This window comes from Plectropomus leopardus, chromosome 1 (assembly GCF_008729295.1).
Source record: "Plectropomus leopardus isolate mb chromosome 1, YSFRI_Pleo_2.0, whole genome shotgun sequence".
NCBI classification, from domain to species: Eukaryota; Metazoa; Chordata; class Actinopteri; order Perciformes; family Serranidae; genus Plectropomus; species Plectropomus leopardus.
In genome coordinates this window covers 41,352,811-41,371,940 of record NC_056463.1, presented here as the reverse complement: position 1 = coordinate 41,371,940, position 19,130 = coordinate 41,352,811, and the positions used below count along the sequence as shown (strand labels likewise).

General features: G+C 40.3%; 1 protein-coding gene across 1 annotated transcript; it reads left to right on the top strand.

Moving 5' to 3' along the window:
- Positions 1–2,105: 2,105 nt before the first annotated feature.
- Positions 2,106–4,169, top strand: LOC121942291. The gene is made up of 4 exons (XM_042485464.1): positions 2,106–2,192; positions 2,381–2,453; positions 2,648–2,986; positions 3,793–4,169. Exons 1-4 carry the CDS (start codon positions 2,106–2,108, stop codon positions 4,167–4,169), a joined length of 876 nt encoding a protein of 291 aa, XP_042341398.1.
- The last annotated feature ends 14,961 nt before the right edge of the window (positions 4,170–19,130 follow it).

Here is a 19,130-nt window from a genome sequence, read left to right as displayed (position 1 = left end):
TATATATGTACATAGGGGGAATGAAACACGACAGTTATTGCACAATCTGTGATTGTCTAAACCTGTTTGATTACATATGTATTACATCTATAATGTTACATCTTTTCACATATTCACATATATACATACAGCATTGTCCCATTACTAATCTTTATTTCTGGGATTCAGCTTTGGGCATTAAGAGGAATGGTTACGGTTATTTATTTAAGTGTTTTACTTCCCGCCCTCCTGAGTGATTACCTGCCTCCTAATGTGCTGCACTTGTGTCTCGTTGTCTCCCCTTCCCCAGAGTATTTATCATGTGTGTTCTCCTCCTCTCCTTGCCAGTTTATCTAGTCCTTTGTGTCAGGGTTCCAGCAATTCCTCATGGTTTTTGGAGTTTTGACAAGTTTTGTACTTTGATTTTGCCTTTCACCTAGTGAATTTTTTTTGTACTTCTGATAGAGTGGACTGGTCCTCCATCATGCTCCATGTGTGGTTTTGCTTTTGCCTGATTAAAGACTGTTTTGCTGATTTCACCTCTGAGCCGAGCCTGCATTCCTGGATCTTACCTGTGTTTGTTGCAATGTCTTCAGATTCAGATTAGGATTTCACAGGTCTAAAGAAAGCAGTTTTACTTAATCTGTTAATTTTATGTGCAGTGAGCTGTAAGAGCCTGTGAATCTGAGGGATCTGGGGATGTAAATTTATCATCACTCTTTAAAAAACGAGCAACAACTTTTCAGGCTCTGTAATGAAAATGTGATGAGACAATTATTTTTTTCTTTTTTTTTTTTTTACTTTTTTTCTGACTGACTGTTCTGTTATGAAGGTATCAATTTTATGTGACAACTTATGTTTCTCTCATGATATATTCAAGTTGTAGTGATTGATTATTTGCATAATTTTCCAGATGTATAGCTAGATGTACTACATCCTACTCTATACTTTGGCTATATTTATCTTTTTGTATTTATATAAGTAAATACACATATGCATATTTAATGCAAACTGTTTAAAGACAATAATAATAATAATAATAATAATAAAATAACAAAATATCAGGACATAAGTAAAATCATATATAGTTAAAAGCTGTAAAGATGAATAAATAAATAAAGTCTGTGACTTTCAGCTCCAATCTCATAAATGTTTACCCATTTGAAATCAGAAACAATTGGTTTGATTTTTTCAAACATCATAGGGAGAAGGCAATGAGCAACTTAACAAGTCATGGCACTGAGTAAAAAGTTACAAAAAAATTACCTGAAAATAGGCAAAATAGGCAAACAAAAAGAAAAAAAGGAGATAATAAAACAATCAAAAAGTAACCCCTGAAATTTGGGAAAAAAAAGTATAAATAAGTTTTGATTTTAAATGTATCATTATAATAAATATGAATATAGTTTTCTTGACAACTTTCCTATTTTCCCCCCTTTACAAACAAAACAAAACAAAACAAAACAAAACAAAAAACTAATTATCAGAGGTCTGTTTCACAAAGCAGGTTTAGTGAAAACTCTGAGTCTGTTAACCCTGAAATGAGGGAAACTCTGAGTTTTCCGTTTCAAAAAGGGAGGTAACTCAAACCAGAGAAAGAAGTGTAACTCTAGCCTGTTTCACAGAGAGGGGTAACTTAAGCTCTCAGTCAGTTACCGTAGTAACAAACTCTATGAACCTAACCTGGTCGGGACCAGGTTTTTCTCAATGAAACTCAAGTTTCTCTCAGTCTCCGCCCTCTTTCAGCCACATACGCTATTTGATTTCCTCATTCATTCATTCATTCATTCAGTCAGCAGGCGAGTGTCGGAGTAGAGTTCTGCCGTCTGTCAAAATGGCATGCCCTTTCATTACTGATCCAGTGCAGGAGCAGCATTACTGCGCAGAGAATTAGGCCTAAATATTCGTCGGGAGATTGTTTTCAGACCACGTGTCATGGTTCCTGCATTCTCCTCCTCCCCCTCACTGCCAGTATTTTTCCACTCACCTTCCTCTGACCTGCTCTACCTGCAAGCCACGCCCACTGCTGCAGCCTGCTCTCCCACAGCTGCAGCTCATCTCCAATCAGTCCAGTATTTAAGACACTCCAACACGCTCACCCACTGCCAGATTGTTCCTCTGCGATTATGCATGACTCTCCAGCGTTTACCTACCTGATTCTCCGTCGCCGACCCAGCCTGTTCCCGACCTGCTCTCTTCGCCTGCCTCCCCGTGTACTTACCTGCCTTCTGTCCCTGACCACGTGCTCCGATTCGGCGTTCCGGAAATCTGACGGATTCACTGGCAAAGACTCCTCTGCTCGACCTCGACGATCCTCCTGCCTACTCCCTGACGGTACCGCTGCTTTCACGGACTGCTTTCTCGGCCACGGAACCTCTGCCTGTCCCCGACCATTCTTCAGCTCAATCCCCGACAACGTTCTCACACGTGTTGTCGGCTCGTCGTGCTACGGGGCTTCCTGCTCTCCAGCCACAGTACGTTCAAGCTTCGTGTCTTCTCTTCGTGGGAAACCCAGAGACATTGTTTGGGCTCACAGCCCGAAGAACGAACTGAATATCTGTGGGCTGTTCTTCGTGTGTGTTGGTTTAAATAAAAGTCATTACCAACTACCGCTGAGTTTTGGTGTACTGCATCTGGGTTCAATACACACCCGTTACACCGCGGATAGATGTTCTCGCATTTCCGGACAGTTATCTTTTTGAGTGGTACCGTTTCACATCACAGTCCATATTATACATACACAACCTAATCTGTCCGTACATTTGCAACATTACCAACCGCAGTCATGCTCTCACATCCCATCAGATATTGTGTGTTGCGCTGCGGTTCTTTGCAAATGGCAGTTTCTTGTATAATGTCGGAGATGCAGAGCATTTAAGCAAGGCAACTGTATGTAGGGCGGTCAGAAAAGTGTGCCTGGCCCTGAAACGACTTTTACACATCTTTGTCGTTTTCCCTGGACATAAACCTGTCAGAGCCATCAAGGAGGAGTTCCACAGGACTGCAGGTGAATGATGTAGAGATCTGTTACATTAATTTTGAATCATATTCCGTTAATGACATTGTGCTGCAACCTCAGACTGGGATTTGTCATTTTAATTTCTTTTAGGATTTCCCAGTGTGATTGGCTGCATAGATGGCACACACATCCCCATCCCCATCCCCACGTGCGCTTCTCCCCTGCGGGATTGCACCTAAATGAAATAAATTAATACGCTACCATTCAAACAGTTTTCCCCTGTAATAGTATTGTCATTGCAAAGGACTACATTTAAACTTACGCATTGACCCGGGCAGCAATGTTCTCCCACGCCGTCTCCCTCTCTTTTTGCAGCTGCAGCGGTGTTGCACTTCTTTCTAAAAACGTGTTCAAACTCCGCATATGAGCGCATTAAAATTTCCAATTCGAGTGGGGTGAAGAACGCAGCCCTCCACTTCCCCGTTGCCATGGTGACTCGTCAAATCGGGGCTCCATTGATGCTGGCTTTTTATAGTTGTGGTGCACGTGCTTAACTCCAGGTGAAACTACTCCGAGTTGATTAAACCAGCTCAAATCAGCTCTTCTGGAACCGGAAACTCAGAGTTTCCTATCTCAGAGTAGATCAACTCAGAGTTCAGGGTTACACTCAGAGTTTGTTGAACCTGCTTTGTGAAACGGACCCCTGGATCTGTTCATGACTCAAGGATTTATCGTGAGTCTAACTTGAGCAACAGACTGCAACGTGGCAAGCAGCCTAAAGATTTTCAAAATATAATTCACTTGTCTCCCTCCTTTAATATACTCTACTCTACTCTATCCACTATATATTACAGGAGAGTCTGATGGCCTTCTGCTGGGTGACAGGGGTTACCCATGCCAACCTAGGCTGATGACCCCATACCCTGACCCTGAACCAGGCCCCCAACAGAACTTCAACCGGGCTCACTGCAGGACAAGAGCCCGGGTGGAGATGACCATAGGCCTGCTGAAAGCCCATTTCCAGTGCCTGCGTCACCTCAGGGTGACCCCTGAGAGGGCCTGTGATATTATCGTGGCATGTGTTGTTCTTCATAATATTGCCACTATTAGAGGAGAGCAACACCCTGCCCTACAATTTGAAGACCCAGATGATGACCCCATCCACCTGCCAGCTATCCAGGACGGCGGAGCAGTCAGAGACACCATATGCCATAATCACTTCAGAGTTTAAGTCACCATCATCACCACCACAGCAGTCAAATAAAGACATGATACACATTTCATTTGGTCTTCTTTATTTCCTGCAAATAAAAGAGCTAGTTTAGTTAATGTTCCAATAGTTAACATAATTCATCTGTGACCATGCACCCACCTCTAACTTGTGCTCCAGTATTTCAATTTCCAGATCGGCCCTCCTAATCTGGCGGTCCAAGTATTGTATTTCTTTATCTGTTTTCTGGATTTTTTTCAGCAAGTGTATTTTGTATATCTCTTTTACTGGTAACTGGGAACACATAGACAACATTAAATTATACAGTTGCACATGAATTCCACAGAATGAACCTCTGGTGTTTACTGAACATCCATCTCACTGTGTCCATCTGTGCAGTGGAAGTTGAGGGACCGTCCTGCTGTTGCCCAGCCATGCTCTGTTAAAAAGGATGAGAATGTGCAATACTTCAGTGTAGGTTAACTGTCACACTCTATATTCCACCAGAATGTTAAGAAATGTGAATGGGAAGAGAACTATTAGTAACATACCTCTGTATGCCTTTCTGAATCCCTCTCTGTAAAGGCAGCAGACACAGTTTCATCCTCTTCATCCTAGATGAGTGATATGTTTCAGTATACTTAAACTACCATTTGGCAAAATCTTTGGAGTATTGCCTACTTACAGTTACAAGGCCTGTTGTGGCGTGAAGGGGCTCCCCCAGGCAGATAGCACCATCAGAATCTGTTGGGCCAAAAGAAAAAAAAAGACATGAAAGAGAAATGAATATTTGTATGAATATGCTTTAAAAATATATTTATAGGCATATTACATTTTATAAAAGCACTTGTGTCTTGAGGGGTGGTCTCAGAGGATGAACTCCCTCCAGGGATTCCCTCAGCCACGGGCCTTCCAAAATTCTGGCTTAGGGCCAGCTCCTCTGCCTCTGTTAGAGGCGGAGGTGCTGGGCCACCACCCGTTTTACGGGCATCTGCTTTCTTTCTGTTGGCTGAGTAGAAGTCTGTGTTAGTTTAAATAGACTTAATTATTTAACAAAACATTATATGGATGAAGACATTTAACCTATGTGTGGGATAACAGCCACTTAATATTTAGGCTACTTTACAATGTAAAACATGATCAAAATGAGGTACCTCCATGAGATTGTGCCGAGGTCTTACCTGTTTGAACAATGTTTTTATATTTCATCTTAAGCTGCTGCCACGTGCGCTTCTCCCCCGCGGGATTGCACCTAAATGAAATAAAATGAAATAAATTAATACGCTACCATTCAAACAGTTTTCCCCTGTAATAGTATTGTGATTGCAAAGGACTACATTTAAACTTACGCATTGACCCGGGCAGCAATGTTCTCCCACGCCGTCTCCCTCTCTTTTGCAGCTGCAGCGGTGTTGCACTTCTTTCTAAAAACGTGTTCAAACTCCGCATATGAGCGCATTAAAATTTCCAATTCGAGTGGAGTGAAAAACGCAGCCCTCCTCTTCCCCGTTGCCATGGTGACTCGTCGAATCGGGGCTCCATTGATGCTGGCTTTTTATAGTTGTGGTGCTTAACCCCAGGTGAAACTACTCCAAGTTGATTAAACCAACTCAAATCAGCTCTTCTGGAACCGGAAACTCAAGAGTTTCCTATCTCAGAGTAGATCAACTCAGAGTTCAGGGTTACACTTAGAGTTTGTTGAACCTGCTTTGTGAAACGGACCCCAGGTCTTTGATAATCGGTGTATCATTCGTTCTTTCTATTTTCAATTGGCAATAAAAAATGAAAAAATAAAAAAGGGACAGATTATTTTGTTTTTCGTTTTTTAATCTAACACAAAAAACGAAAAAAATGCCTGGTTTTTAATATTTTAATTTCAGGATCAGATCAAAAATACAAAATGGAAAAACGGGCCACATGAATAAATTTGATTTTAATATTTAATTGGTTGGATGTACGTAAAAGTTTTTTTTAAAGTAAAAAATTTTTTCACCAGGGTAGTCACAATTTCAGTTCAAGGTATCTCTATGTTGTTTTAACTAACTAGTTAAAACATAATTGAAGATATCTTGAAAGGAAAAATATAGATATATTTAATTAAAGGGAGTTGAAGGTATCTTTAACGGTAATTATGTCTAGTCAGAATTAAATTGTTGATATCTGTTACTGGAATTTTGACTCGTCATAATGTAGCTAATTGCAGATATTTCACGTTTTGACTAGTCACAACTGAATTAAAAATATACAGTATGTAATAACGTACGCCATACACATGAATGGGAAACATGATGTCATTTCAATTAGGCAGAATCACATTTTTGATATCAAAAATGCCAGTCGTAGATATCTGAAATCTCATTATAGATATCTCAAATGAACAGCTAGGTTACGTTTTGTGGTTAAAAATAGAGTGCAATTTCACAAAAAATATTTACCTGGAAAATCCTGGCTATTTTTTCAGTAGTCATGTCCTCCTCCTTTAGGGTGACACGCTTTGCTCCCCGAAACAACACATAGCTGTCCCTGGCTGCTGGTCCAGATCAATAGATTGTTGCGGCTAGCAAGCTAGCGTAGCCAGTTTTTCCATTTTGTATTTTTGATCTGATCCTGAAATTGAAATATTAAAAACCAGGCATTTTTTCGTGTTTTGTGTTAGATTAAAAAACGAAAAACAAAATAATCTGACACTATTTTGTTTTTTTTATTTTTGATTGCCAATTGAAAATAGAAAGAACAAATGATACACGGATTTTGATGTGTCGCCTTTTGCTAATTTCTTGCAATCCTTGCAAATGGGACAATTCTTGCCCTGTTTTACATTTTTTTCCCCCCCCATGTTTACGAAAGAAATCAAACTGATTTGCTGGGGTTTCAAAGGGTTAAACAGCTTTTAAAAGGTGTCTGAACGCATTACACAAAAACTAGTATCGATCCAGGTTTCAAAGGGTCAAAAGACTCACAAATATAGTTTCATTCCTAAATAAGGCTCAACAATGTCCTAACACAGATGCTCCCTATAGTTTTAGCAATCAAACAGAAGGGATTGTGCATATGTTGGGGACTTTTTTGGCAGTGGATTAATCCACATTTGGTGTTGTGGTGAGTATTTGTGGCAGCAGGATGGTGTGTGTGAGATTGAGTCCAAATTAACAACAGTGTTTGTGTTCATGGTAAAGAAGAAACATGTGACCCAGTGTAACAGTGTGGCTCACTGATGTATTTCTGAATAGTTTTTGGACAAAAGTGGAGCTCTACGGCACAGAGGAAGATGATCTATAAGGCTTTGATATACACACGATACTAAGTAGATAACTTGTTTCAGTGTATATTTATTCTCTAATCTATGTACATTGATTGGAGATGTTTGTGGTCTTTGTTGTGTTTGCGAAATGACGACCACACAGTGAAAACACGCCGACGCTGCAGCAGAAGGTGCTCATAGCCGGACTGCACTTTCACATCTCTCCATTCTTCCTCAGATGACAGAATTGTCTGTAATTACAGGGTGAATGATTTTATAATCTACCAGGAATGGCTGAAATACAGGACAACAAATAAATCCTCCTGATCCTCCAGTCCACTCATAAGATGCCCTCTCTTTCTCCAATGCAATTCATCACAGAGTGTATGTGTGGCACAAGCTTTGGACAACATACCTGAAGCAATGCAAGGCAAATAATTTGACTCTATTTTTAATGAGTGTGTTAGCTTGGTCAATGACCAGCAGTGGTGGAATGTAACTACATTTACTTAAATACTGTACTTAAGTACAAATTTGAGGTACTTGTACTTTACTTGATTTTTTTTTTCTTTTTATGCTTCTTTCTACTTTTACTCCACTACATTTTAGAGATACAGTAAATACTCTACTTTTTACTCCACTACATTTATCTAATAGCTTTAGTGACATTACAAATAAGGATTTTTGCATAAAAGTCAAAAGAAGAATTTGTAAAAATGATGTTTTGTTATCAGGGAAACTACAAGGTGTTTTTGCGATTCATCACACGATTGTCTTTAGTAAACTTTCCATAAATCGCAAATTAATTGTACAATTTTTATGCACAAGAGTTATTTTTCAAGTTTTTAGTACTCATCAAACTGGGAGTGAACAAATATGCTTGCTTTATGCAAATATGCATATATTATTACATTATTGCAACAAACCAAAACAATAACAATTACTCTCCAGAAAATTCTCCAGAATAAATTCAAAGGTACTGCATGCTCCAAAAATATGCTGATAGAGAAACTTCAGCAGAAAAACTGTGATTGCTGATTAGAGGCTGTGTGCGACGCAGGGCACATACATGAATGGGAGCTACATGGCCGCTGCAATCATTTTGCAGTGGTCAGTGTGCTGACTTTATGTTCAGTGTCTCACTGTCTGGCATAAAGTGCAGGTAGGCTGCAAACTATCCAGCGAGGTCTGACTTTGGCGAAGGGGAGGAGGGCTCTCTGCATCAACTGTGTATTTGGCCAGCAAGCACACAGCTGATCTATCTATCTATCTATCTATCTATCCATTTTAAGCAGGTCAATCTGGTTTTTTTTTTTCAGCAGGACAGCATATTGAGCATGGTACCACCAAGTTTGACTGAAACACAGGAAAGATGGGAAATTCAACTTGGTTGCAACATGAACTTTCCAAGTACCACACATGGCAAACATTACAGTTTCTCCCCCCCCAAAAAAATTGTCCCTCCATTTTCTATTCGTCAGTTAGTTTAGGTTTAAGTGTAAGATGACCATTACAGACTCATAGAGCCACAAACATGGCTGTAGACATTTACTCATGGCAATTGTTTCTTTATATAAATAAGGCAAACAGTCAATGAAACCGCCTTTTTTTAGTCACATATTTCCACATTCTTCCTTTTGCATGTCAAATTAGTCAATTTGATTATTTTTGCATCTAAGGAGAATCTTTTATTGTCTTGTCAGTGTGGAAATAAAACAGCTTCTTTGGTAAAACAGACAGACAGTTATTGCTGGATTTTATTAGTTAGCTTGTAGCTCCCTATGTTGTTGGTCAATAGAAATAGTGCCCATGCATGTCGGTAAATTGCATGCACCTCTGCAACAAAAAGATTAAAATAAGCAAGAAGTCATATTTCTCAGTATGACAGCTTGTAGTTCCTGTTGTTGTATACACAGGACTATATGAATGTCTGTTCCTCCCTGTCTTCTCTTCCTCTCATAAACTGAGAAACAGAGAGTGGAGGAAGAAGAGAGAAAGTGGAAGAGAGAAAGATACAAGACCACCCTAGGGGAAATTGCCCGTCGCCTGTGCTGACAAGACGCCGCCGTCTAGATTAACTCTGTGAAATGCCAAGGAAAACATCCCTCCCCTGCACCTCAGCACAAACCATTAATCTGAGATGACATGCAGAAGATGGAGAGGCGGAGGATGCGGTGATGGCTGTGGCTGAAAAAGAAAGAGGGGATGACATGTATTTCCTGAGGTATTGGCACTATCATTGCCTTGCTCCCTGTCATGTTTGTTTAGTGCTTTCGGCATATAAATAGGCAATGAAGGGTGTTCCAGTCTATAAATGTTTTCTATGTGAGGCCTTGTTTAGGCTGTCATGGATGGTGATGTTGGAGGAAAACAGAGGTTGTATTGATGCTTAAAGTGGGAGGAAGCTGCAGTCAAGCTGCCACAGTTATGTAGTCCTGAGGCCGAACACTTGCACAATCTGATCTAGATGTTGTGAACATGGAGAGAAGGAAGATTTTCACTGGACTGCAAAGATACAGTTTGTCAAAAAAGACTTGATCAGTTCCACACATGTCGGGGTTCCTTGCGAGACTTCGTCTGACACAGTCCCTTATCTCTGTGAAGGTCAGATAATGCACACAGAGAGTTTGGACCCTGGAGTGAGATATTTCACATGGTGTAGTACTTCCAGTGACCACTAGATGGCAGGGGAAGGGACTCAATTTCCAAGTCATCTTGATGTACATCATTTATAGACCAAACCATGTAAATGTAATGTGAATCCAATGATAATTGTCCCTCAAGGCTTACTTCCTGTTGCCAAATTATTTTTAATGACACAGGTGTTTACAGTGGTGCCAGCCAGATTTGAAGTCAATTGGATGAAATCTGTAGGAGCAGTCCATCAAAGAAGAGAGCATGTCATTTCCATTTCATTTTCTGTTGCCAGAAAGGGGCACTATAAGTTATGGTAACGGTTATCATCTAGATGTGTTCAGGGCGGGACTGTCATTCAACATGTGAAGTTTGGTGCGGACTGGACCATGTCCCTCAGAGGTATAAGCTACTTCTTGCTTACTTCCTGGTTTATGCTGAGACATTGATAATTGTCAGCCCAGTAACACCCACACGGTGTGACGAAAACTCACAAATTGAATAACTTTTGATGTCCCATGATCTTTCATTTCAGTGAAAGTCGGAAAATGCAGAGAGAGTTTCCGTCCTTCAGTTAGATATTTCATATGGGGCAATACTTCCTGTGGCAACTAGGTGGTGCTGGAGACCACAAAAAATGTACATCATCTTGGGCTACATCATTTGTAGACCAAACCATGTAAATGTCATGTAAATCAAAGCATTGTTCTGTTTAGAGGATTACTTCCTTTTGCCAGTTGGTGGCACTGTGAGTATCATACATACTTAATTGACATGTTGATGTGTTCAGGGCTGCACCTTGATCACACCTGTAATATCTGAGGCCAATCGGTTGAAGCAAAGTAAAGTTACAACCACTTCCTGTGTGGTGGCGAACACCATGTTGCCATGGCAACGATGTTAATGAAAAACCTATGAAATAACAAGGAGGCATGGTGTTGATGCAGGAGGAAACTCCAGCGGCCGAGCAGCAGGTGTGGCTACAAAGGGGGGCCTCTAAGGGCTCGGAGGGGTTGTCAGGGAATCACGAGGGCCTTTTGGTAGCTCTAATCAGTCTCCTGCCGCTGTTGTTTCAGGAGGCTCATGGGCTTGCCCATGAGGCAAGGGGGGAGGTTATGAGAAGAGTGAGAGAGTGGAATTTTTGGGCTCCAAATTTGCAGCAGCATGTGGACAGTATGTTGAGTCGTTACGAAACATGTCTAAAAAGTAACATAAGGTGCAATGTAATGCCTTTGGGCTGGACACATTCAACATATGGACACATGCTCTGGGACCATTTAAACATCTGGTGATGAATTTTGTCAACACGATCCGGCCTGTACAAGGTAAGAGGTACATGTTGGTGGTGGTGGATCGTTTTAGCAGGTGGGTTGAAGCAACATCTTCTAAACACAAAAATGCAGATACAGTTTCTGTGTAGGGAAGTGATACCAAGATTTGGTATCCCAACCAGGATAAGTTAAGACAATGGCAAAGAGTTTGTTGATAAAACAGTAAAATGTATCCTGCAAAAACTAGAAATCAAACAGCAACTGGGATGTGTGTATTACCCCCAGAGTCAGGGAATGTGTGAGAGCCAACAGAGTTCTAAAAAACAAGCTACTGAAAAAATGCATGAGCACAGGCTTTATATGGGAGATGCGCTGCCCATTGCCCTAATGGCCTACAGGGGAAGTGCTCACAGAAACCTGAAACTAACACCGCATGAAATGCTTACAGGCTGACCTATGCCTTCCCCTGTGTACAAAACACTAAAAGGTCTATCATTAGACCAGTTGGCGGCAGACATAAAGTCATATGTACAACAAATGTCTAATGTACACAAAACCATCTCTTGCTTCTTTGCAGGAGGCTGTGGCTGCCCCAGAGACTAATAAAGCCAGGTGACCTGGTGTACGTGAAGATGTTCAGGCGAAAGTGGCACAATTTTCGGAGGGAGGGGCCATACGAGGTGGTCAGACTGACAGTGACAGCAGTGCAAGTAGAGGGTTCACTGATCTGTTAGCATCTGAACTACTGCGTGAAAGCCCTGAGTGATCCAACCGAGGAGAAGATCGAGAATGTGCCCAAGACAGAAGATGGCAAAATCACAGGAGTGAGCCGCCAGATGGCTGGAAAGGGAGACAAAGAGATAGGTCAATGTGCTCTGACTGATCTACTCAAAACCACAGATGCTCTCGATGACGACAGCAATGAGAGCAAGGAGGGGTCTGACAAAGACACTGAAGCTGTGTTCTGTGTGATGTCTGACACTCACATCGGTCTCATGCAGAAGTCCAAACCTTTTCAGATGAGGTTACTGGAATGCCAAAACTGCCCGAATGTGTGAATGAGAGTGTGAATGTCGTCCTGTCTGTATGTGATAGACTGGTAACCTTTTCAGCTAAATAAGCATTGATTAGATAAGTTTCCGGTCAAAGGCAAAGTTTTGTAAATGTCTCAGTACATCACATCTAAAGGGCAATCCGCACTGGCAGCATGCTGGGAAGGCTCTCATTCATCCATCTGACAGAGCAGGTGTTACTATCCAGCTGGATACAGAAACTTTTGTTAAAAAGTCTTGCATACATCTCTCTTATCATAGAGCAAAGGCCTGTTTGAAAACTCCTTTTATCCACCGAGGTTACCCAGCCTGGTGAGGACGAGCTGGACTGCAGATAGTAGCTTTTGCAAATCCCAACAGTTGGTTTCCAAAATCTGGTGGAAAGCCCAAAACCAGAAAAGTAAAGGCTGTCAGAGCAGTATGTTAATGCCCATTGCTTTAAGGTGACATCACCTGTCACATATGAATAGAATATCCAGGTGTCCATTGTCCATGTTAACTCTCTACTGCACAGGTTATGGCTTTATGTTTAAAGAAATCTTCCTATTTTTTTGCAAGATGAAGGCTCTGTGAGAATGTTTCAGTGATCAAAGTTGTGAGTCTTACTTCTTTAGTGTTTCCTTGGGCCAACACTGTGCACAAAATATGAGTTTCTGAACACATTTTCAATGAACTACTGATAAAGCATATAGTTTTGATGGCTAAGCCATTAAAGATATTTTCTGAGAGGAATGTCATCAGGCTGTGAAAGTTAAAATGCAATCGCTCTAGGAGTAAGTAGGTAGGCATAGACCAGGGTTTTCTGCCTGTCAAATTTGATTCTGGAAAAAATTCTTCCTCGCTGTCAGAGGTTACGACCCTAACTGCTCAGTAAAGCTTCTTTTGGTATATGTTTGTATGTATGTATGTATGTGTATATATATATATATATATAGCGTGAGATGGACAGGCGGTTTGGCGCGGCATCTGCAGTGATGCAGGCTCTCCACCGGACTGTTGTGGTGAAGAAGGAGCTGAGCAAGGAGGCAAATCTCTCGATTTACCAGTCCATCTACGTTCCAACCCTCACCTATGGTCATGAGCTTTGGGTATTGACCGAAAGAATGAGATCACGGATGCAAGTGGCCGAAATTACTTTCCTCCACAGGGTGGCTGTGCTCAGCCTCGAAGCTCAAAGTAGAGCCGCTGCTTCTTCTCGTTGAAAGGGGCCAGTTGAGGAGGTTCGGGCATCTGATCAGGATGCCTCCTGGGTGCTTCCCACTGGAGGTGTTCCGTGCACGTCCAACTGGCAGAAGGCCCCGTGGCAGACCTAGAACATACTGGAGGGATTTCATATCTCGTCTGGCCTGGGAATGTCTTGGGGTCCCCCAGGAGGAGCTGGAAAGTGTTGCTGGGGAGAGGGACGTCTGGAATGCTCTGCTCCGCCTGTTGCCCCTGTGACACGGCCCTGGATAAGTGGAAGAAAATGAATGAATAGATATACATGTAAACATATATATATTGTGGCGAGCTTCACTCGAAGTGATGAGGCAGAGATATCTTTAGTTTTACACAGCTGTTTATTTAGCAGGAATTTAACATTGCCGACAACAGAAGAGTCTATAACACAGCCCCTGCTTTCACACATGATACACAAAACCTAACACAACGGAACGACCAACCTAACACAATAACCTGTAAATAAACATGGCAATGACAATAGAACTGTATGAGAAATGCCACATTACAATACCAGACGAACCGTAAACATTAACAAGAGTTATGACCTCGAGGCATCATGGGATCTCTATTGAAGCGCACAGCCTTCCACGCTACTATATACATAAATATATATATATATATAATTTATAACATGCATAGATATTTTGCTTTTGCATGTCTGTTCGCTTGTTTTAACCCCCAGTATTTCTGCACAGTTGAGGATAAAGATTCGTCAGCACTATTATGTTAGTATTGTTCTAGTTCAGAGAAATGTAAAGACCAAAAGTCAAAAATATAGATAGCTGTAATCATTTCCAAACTTTACAACTTCACTTGACAAGCTCTGACAAGCTCATTTAATCCCTTACCTCAATAGAAGCTCTTAATAAAAACAAAGCCATTGAATTCAGCCCTCATCATCTTGGTTATTTAATATATTTTGCAACTTGTGTGTGTATATATATATATATATATATATCTATATATATATATATATATATATATATATATATATATCAGCAGAACCAGCAGAAGTTAAACACCAGCTGTTAATCTCGCACAGCACCTGAACAACTCAACTCTTTTGTTAAACCCGTTTACTGTTGGGTAATGTTAGACATGTGATGTGAGATTTTACCAGTTTTAAATAGTCACATTTTCTATAAAGTTGCAGTAATTGGACAAAATTGCAAGGTTGAATAAAATTGTCGCTTTTTGCTATATGGCAAAATCCTGAAGGGACTGACATTTTCATATTTTCGTTGTCAAGTTATCTCTCCATATTATGAAAATTGTAATATTTATCTTACCTTCAACTCAGACCATGATGTCACATCACTTGTTTTTTTTTTTCTGAAAGGTGCCCCCTCCTATATCTGATGCATCCTACACATTCCTGCACCTCTTCAAATTGTTTAAAGACACATCATAACATTGTTATGTATAGCCATTCAAATGACAGGAGGGGGAAGGAACAAAAAGGAGCTCTGTTCCCTGAGGACAGCGTAATGCAACACAGGGTAAATATGTAAACATACACTAGGCATTTATATGTCTAAAAATTCTCTTCTCTCAAATTCCCAACAGAGCTCTCTGCTGTTGACAGAACACCCACTGTAATGTGGGTAGATCAGTTTTAATGGCAAGTAAGTGATACTGACAACACTTTCATCTACCAGAAAAAGTTTGTTAAAACACACACACACACACACACACACACACACACACACACACACACACACACCTAATCACACAGGTGTCAGCAGCAGTGTGTTTCAGTGGGCCGGATGTGTTATTGATGTGTGGGTGGGCGGATGCAGATGGTCCACGCTGCGCACTAAGCTGCTAGCCTGTTTTCTGATCTAAAGTGCCTTTGGCCGGTCTGATGATGCTCCACTGATCAATTAGTCTAATGAGGAGTCAGCACAGTGCTGCCGGCTGTCACTCAGGCTGCAGGGCGGGGACAATCCACTTCACATTGTGTCAACTCATGCAGCATTTAATAAGAGTATGTGAAGGTTTAATTATTCCAACAATCACCTGAACCTGCTCTTGTCGTCCAATCTTCGGTGTCACCTCTGTCAGCTGTAGTGTTTCACCCTGGTTCCTCCACAAAAAGAGCCAAATTAACTTCTCCCATGCGTTGGTGTATCAAAGCAAGCTATTGTCAGTGATTTATTCATCTGCTGTCCTTGTTCTGCTGAAGGGAATTCCTATTTGTCTTGCCTCAAATAAGCAGCAGGCGTGAATATAAATGAGTTAATCAATTTCAGACACCACAGTTTTTGTTTGTGTTGGCCTGGAAACAAGAGTCCAGATAAGACTTAGAGAGCATGCTGACAGGCGTGCAGCACACTCTGTCACTGTCGACTTACTGCTGGGGGCCTCAGAGACACTTCAAACCGCCTCTGGACACAGTTGTGTTTCAGGGCCTTTATTCTAGAGTGAGACTACTGAGAGCAAAAACATTCACAAACACACAGAAAGTACTATGGCAGACCATTTAATTATATTCTATATGTGTGACAGTGTTAGCGATCCGCTTCTTGCGGCATCCCTGTGGCCTCTTGGTCTTTACTTCACTTCATGTAATTGTGCCTCATTCAAAAAATCAAGAGATGCGCTTGTTTGAGTAATTGGACCTCATGCAAGAAAGGGTCTCCAAACAAGTTTTCTCTTATTTTGTTTGTATCCATAATTTGTTATTATGTTGTTATTATCCATTGATTTTTGAGATTCAACATTATTTTTTGCTCTTCTCTTAGATAAGAGAACATTTTGCTAGTGGTCAAGGACACACTTACCAAGAAAACATAGTTTTTTTGTTTTTTTCACTGTCAACAAATTGTTGCCCAGTGAAAGGAAAACTAAGTTTGATATTGTAACTTTTTTCTCCACCATAATTACTTGATTGCAACTTTACAAATAAAGATTTTCAAAACATGACAATATAGAGGTGCAATTATTCTACAAATTAGGGAATACATTTTCAACTATTTTCATCATTGTTTAAGTCAAGTATCACGCAAAAACATTTCATGGTTCCACCTTCTCATATAAACTGTATATATGAGGACTTGCTGCCTTTTTTGTATTATTTCATTTATATTGATTTACTGAATTTATTTAGACCTTTGTGCATATGGACTTTTGGACTTTTACTTTTAATACTTCAATACATTTCCTTGAAATCACATTTACTTTGTATAAGTACTCAAAACCTGCCCCTATACACACACACACACACACACACACACACACACATATATATACACACACACACACACAACACACACACACACACACACACACACACATATATATACACACACACACACACACACACACAGTATGTATATATATATATATTATATTGTTCTGCCCCACAGTCTTTGTGTAACATGTGGAGACATCTAATGGTGTAAAAATGAAATGCATTCATGTTTTATGTCCCTTTTTGCTTGCCATAGGTAGCTCAGTTAAGCTTTACTTTCTGTTAAGAGCACATGTAGCAGTTGCCTACCACTTTTCAACCACTATCCTCTGAAGATCAAGAAAAGGCTAAATATGTGTAGAGTTGTAAAAGCTGGTAACTGCAATTGCTACCTGGGCCTTTATGGCTCATATTTCAGACTGTTTATTTTCTGTTGAAACAGCTTTCTGCTATATTGTGTTATTTGCAATGTTTATGTGTATGAGCCATTTGTAATTATACTATCTCATGTTTTCACTGTTTTACAAAAGAAAGATATCCATACTAAAGCCCTCAACTCAACCCCACTTCCCTGGGTCTTTATTTTATGGATAAGATGTTTATACACACACACACACACACACACACACACACACACACACATATATATATATAATTAAGAGAAAATATGAGAGAAATTGAAGACAGTGTTGCTGGATGAGGTCCATTGTATCATTGAATAACTTAATTTTAGGTGGAAAAAAATTGAGCACAAAAAAAGGAAAAAAAGGTGATAAAAGGTAAAGCATAAAACAAAAAAAATCCATATCGTTGAAATGAAAAAGTTTGATTCAACTAAGACTTAAACACTGTGGATTTCATGTGGGACTCTTTGAACAGTCATGACAAAGAATCTGCTCACCCCAACAGAATTACACCTTAACGTTGTCAAATGTGGTCCAATCTGTAAGATGAAGCACCATGGCATCACCTCTGCTGGAAATGCAGAAGGAAAAGTAGAACAGGTGTGGGACACTGAGCACAGACTGCAGACTGATTCTGAAAACAGTTTGAGACCTCAGCCCACAGCAAAAGGTAAGATATTTTTTATATCAGTCTGGCTCACTCACACATAGTCCAAATGAAATCTCAACTTTTTTATCTTTTATTTATCACTGAATAGGGGAAAACAATCTCAAAAACATTTTTCTCAGTTGTTCCTTACAAATTGATGTCTGTTTTACACTGCTGATGCCATATTTTGCATATGAAGAATATACATGCTAATTCCACTAGGTTCACTGTCACAATCAATGTTGCTGCAAAGAGTTGACATATCCAGGCATTTTGTGCGCAGAGTGACGTGGGTTAATATTCTTCATAAGCGAAGTAGGGGCACAAGATCGTTTATCTTTAAGTGCTCAGCATTCAGTACAACATTTGACACATTTCATCTGAATACACTCAGAGCCTGACTTGACAGAGACAGGTGATAACCAGCTTGGTGTTACCTGCTGTCTCTGACCGAGGCTGCAGGGTTTGTCAAGCCAGCTCAGTCAAACAGAGCCTGGCTCTGTTGAACTGCTTTTGAGGTACAGCCCTTAAGTAGTATTTTGTTAGCAGTGGTGTCGAAGAAAAATATAATCATAACATTTAACATCCAAACCTAACAATGCAGGTATTGAAGTTGTTTAATGTGCTACAGCAGTACCATCTAAACTGCAAACTGAAATTAAAATTGCACTTTTTCCAGATGGATTTTTGGTTTTTTTTGGCTCATTTAACACAATATGACAGCTTATGTGAGCTGTTGTTCAAATTCTGAAGCTCTTGTGTTTCTCAGGATGTCGTCTCGCTGTTTGTCAACATCACATCTCGTGTATTAGAGCTTTTGATAAAGTGTAACTTGACCAAAAGTCAAACGTTGGTGTGCATAGATATATGTTTTCAACAGCTAAAGAGTGGGGGTCTATTTTAATGCTTGTTAAGTTTGGTAGCTTTACCTGTTCAGCAAATTCCCCATCAAAACTGCTGACTTCTTCTGCTTCGACTTTAAAGTACATTACTTGTGTCTTTGGAAGGCGTCTGTTTTGTGGTAGAGTGTATTTGTAAAGATGGGAAGATGCTCTCTGCAGTGTAATATTCTGCTAATTGGTTTTGCCAAATATATGTTGAAGGCAATGCGTTAAAGGTCCAGTGTGTAGGATTTAGGGGGATATAGAGGCACAAATTAAATATATGTTTTCTTCGGTGTATTTAGTGTATTTACCTGAAAATAAGAATCACTGTGTTTTTGCTTCCTCAGAATGACACGTTTATATGTACATAGGGAGCGGATCCTCATTTTTGAAGATAACCATGTTGCACCACCATGTTTTTACAATATCCCAG

Bases quoted from the DNA above. Each gene is read 5' to 3' on its own strand.
- LOC121942291 (XM_042485464.1), top strand. From the start codon at position 2,106: ATGCATGACTCTCCAGCGTTTACCTACCTGATTCTCCGTCGCCGACCC. The intron at 2,454-2,647 runs GTACGTTCAAGC...CACCGCGGATAG, and splicing joins CTTCCTGCTCTCCAGCCACA to ATGTTCTCGCATTTCCGGAC. The intron at 2,987-3,792 runs GTGAATGATGTA...TATATATTACAG, and splicing joins GGAGTTCCACAGGACTGCAG to GAGAGTCTGATGGCCTTCTG.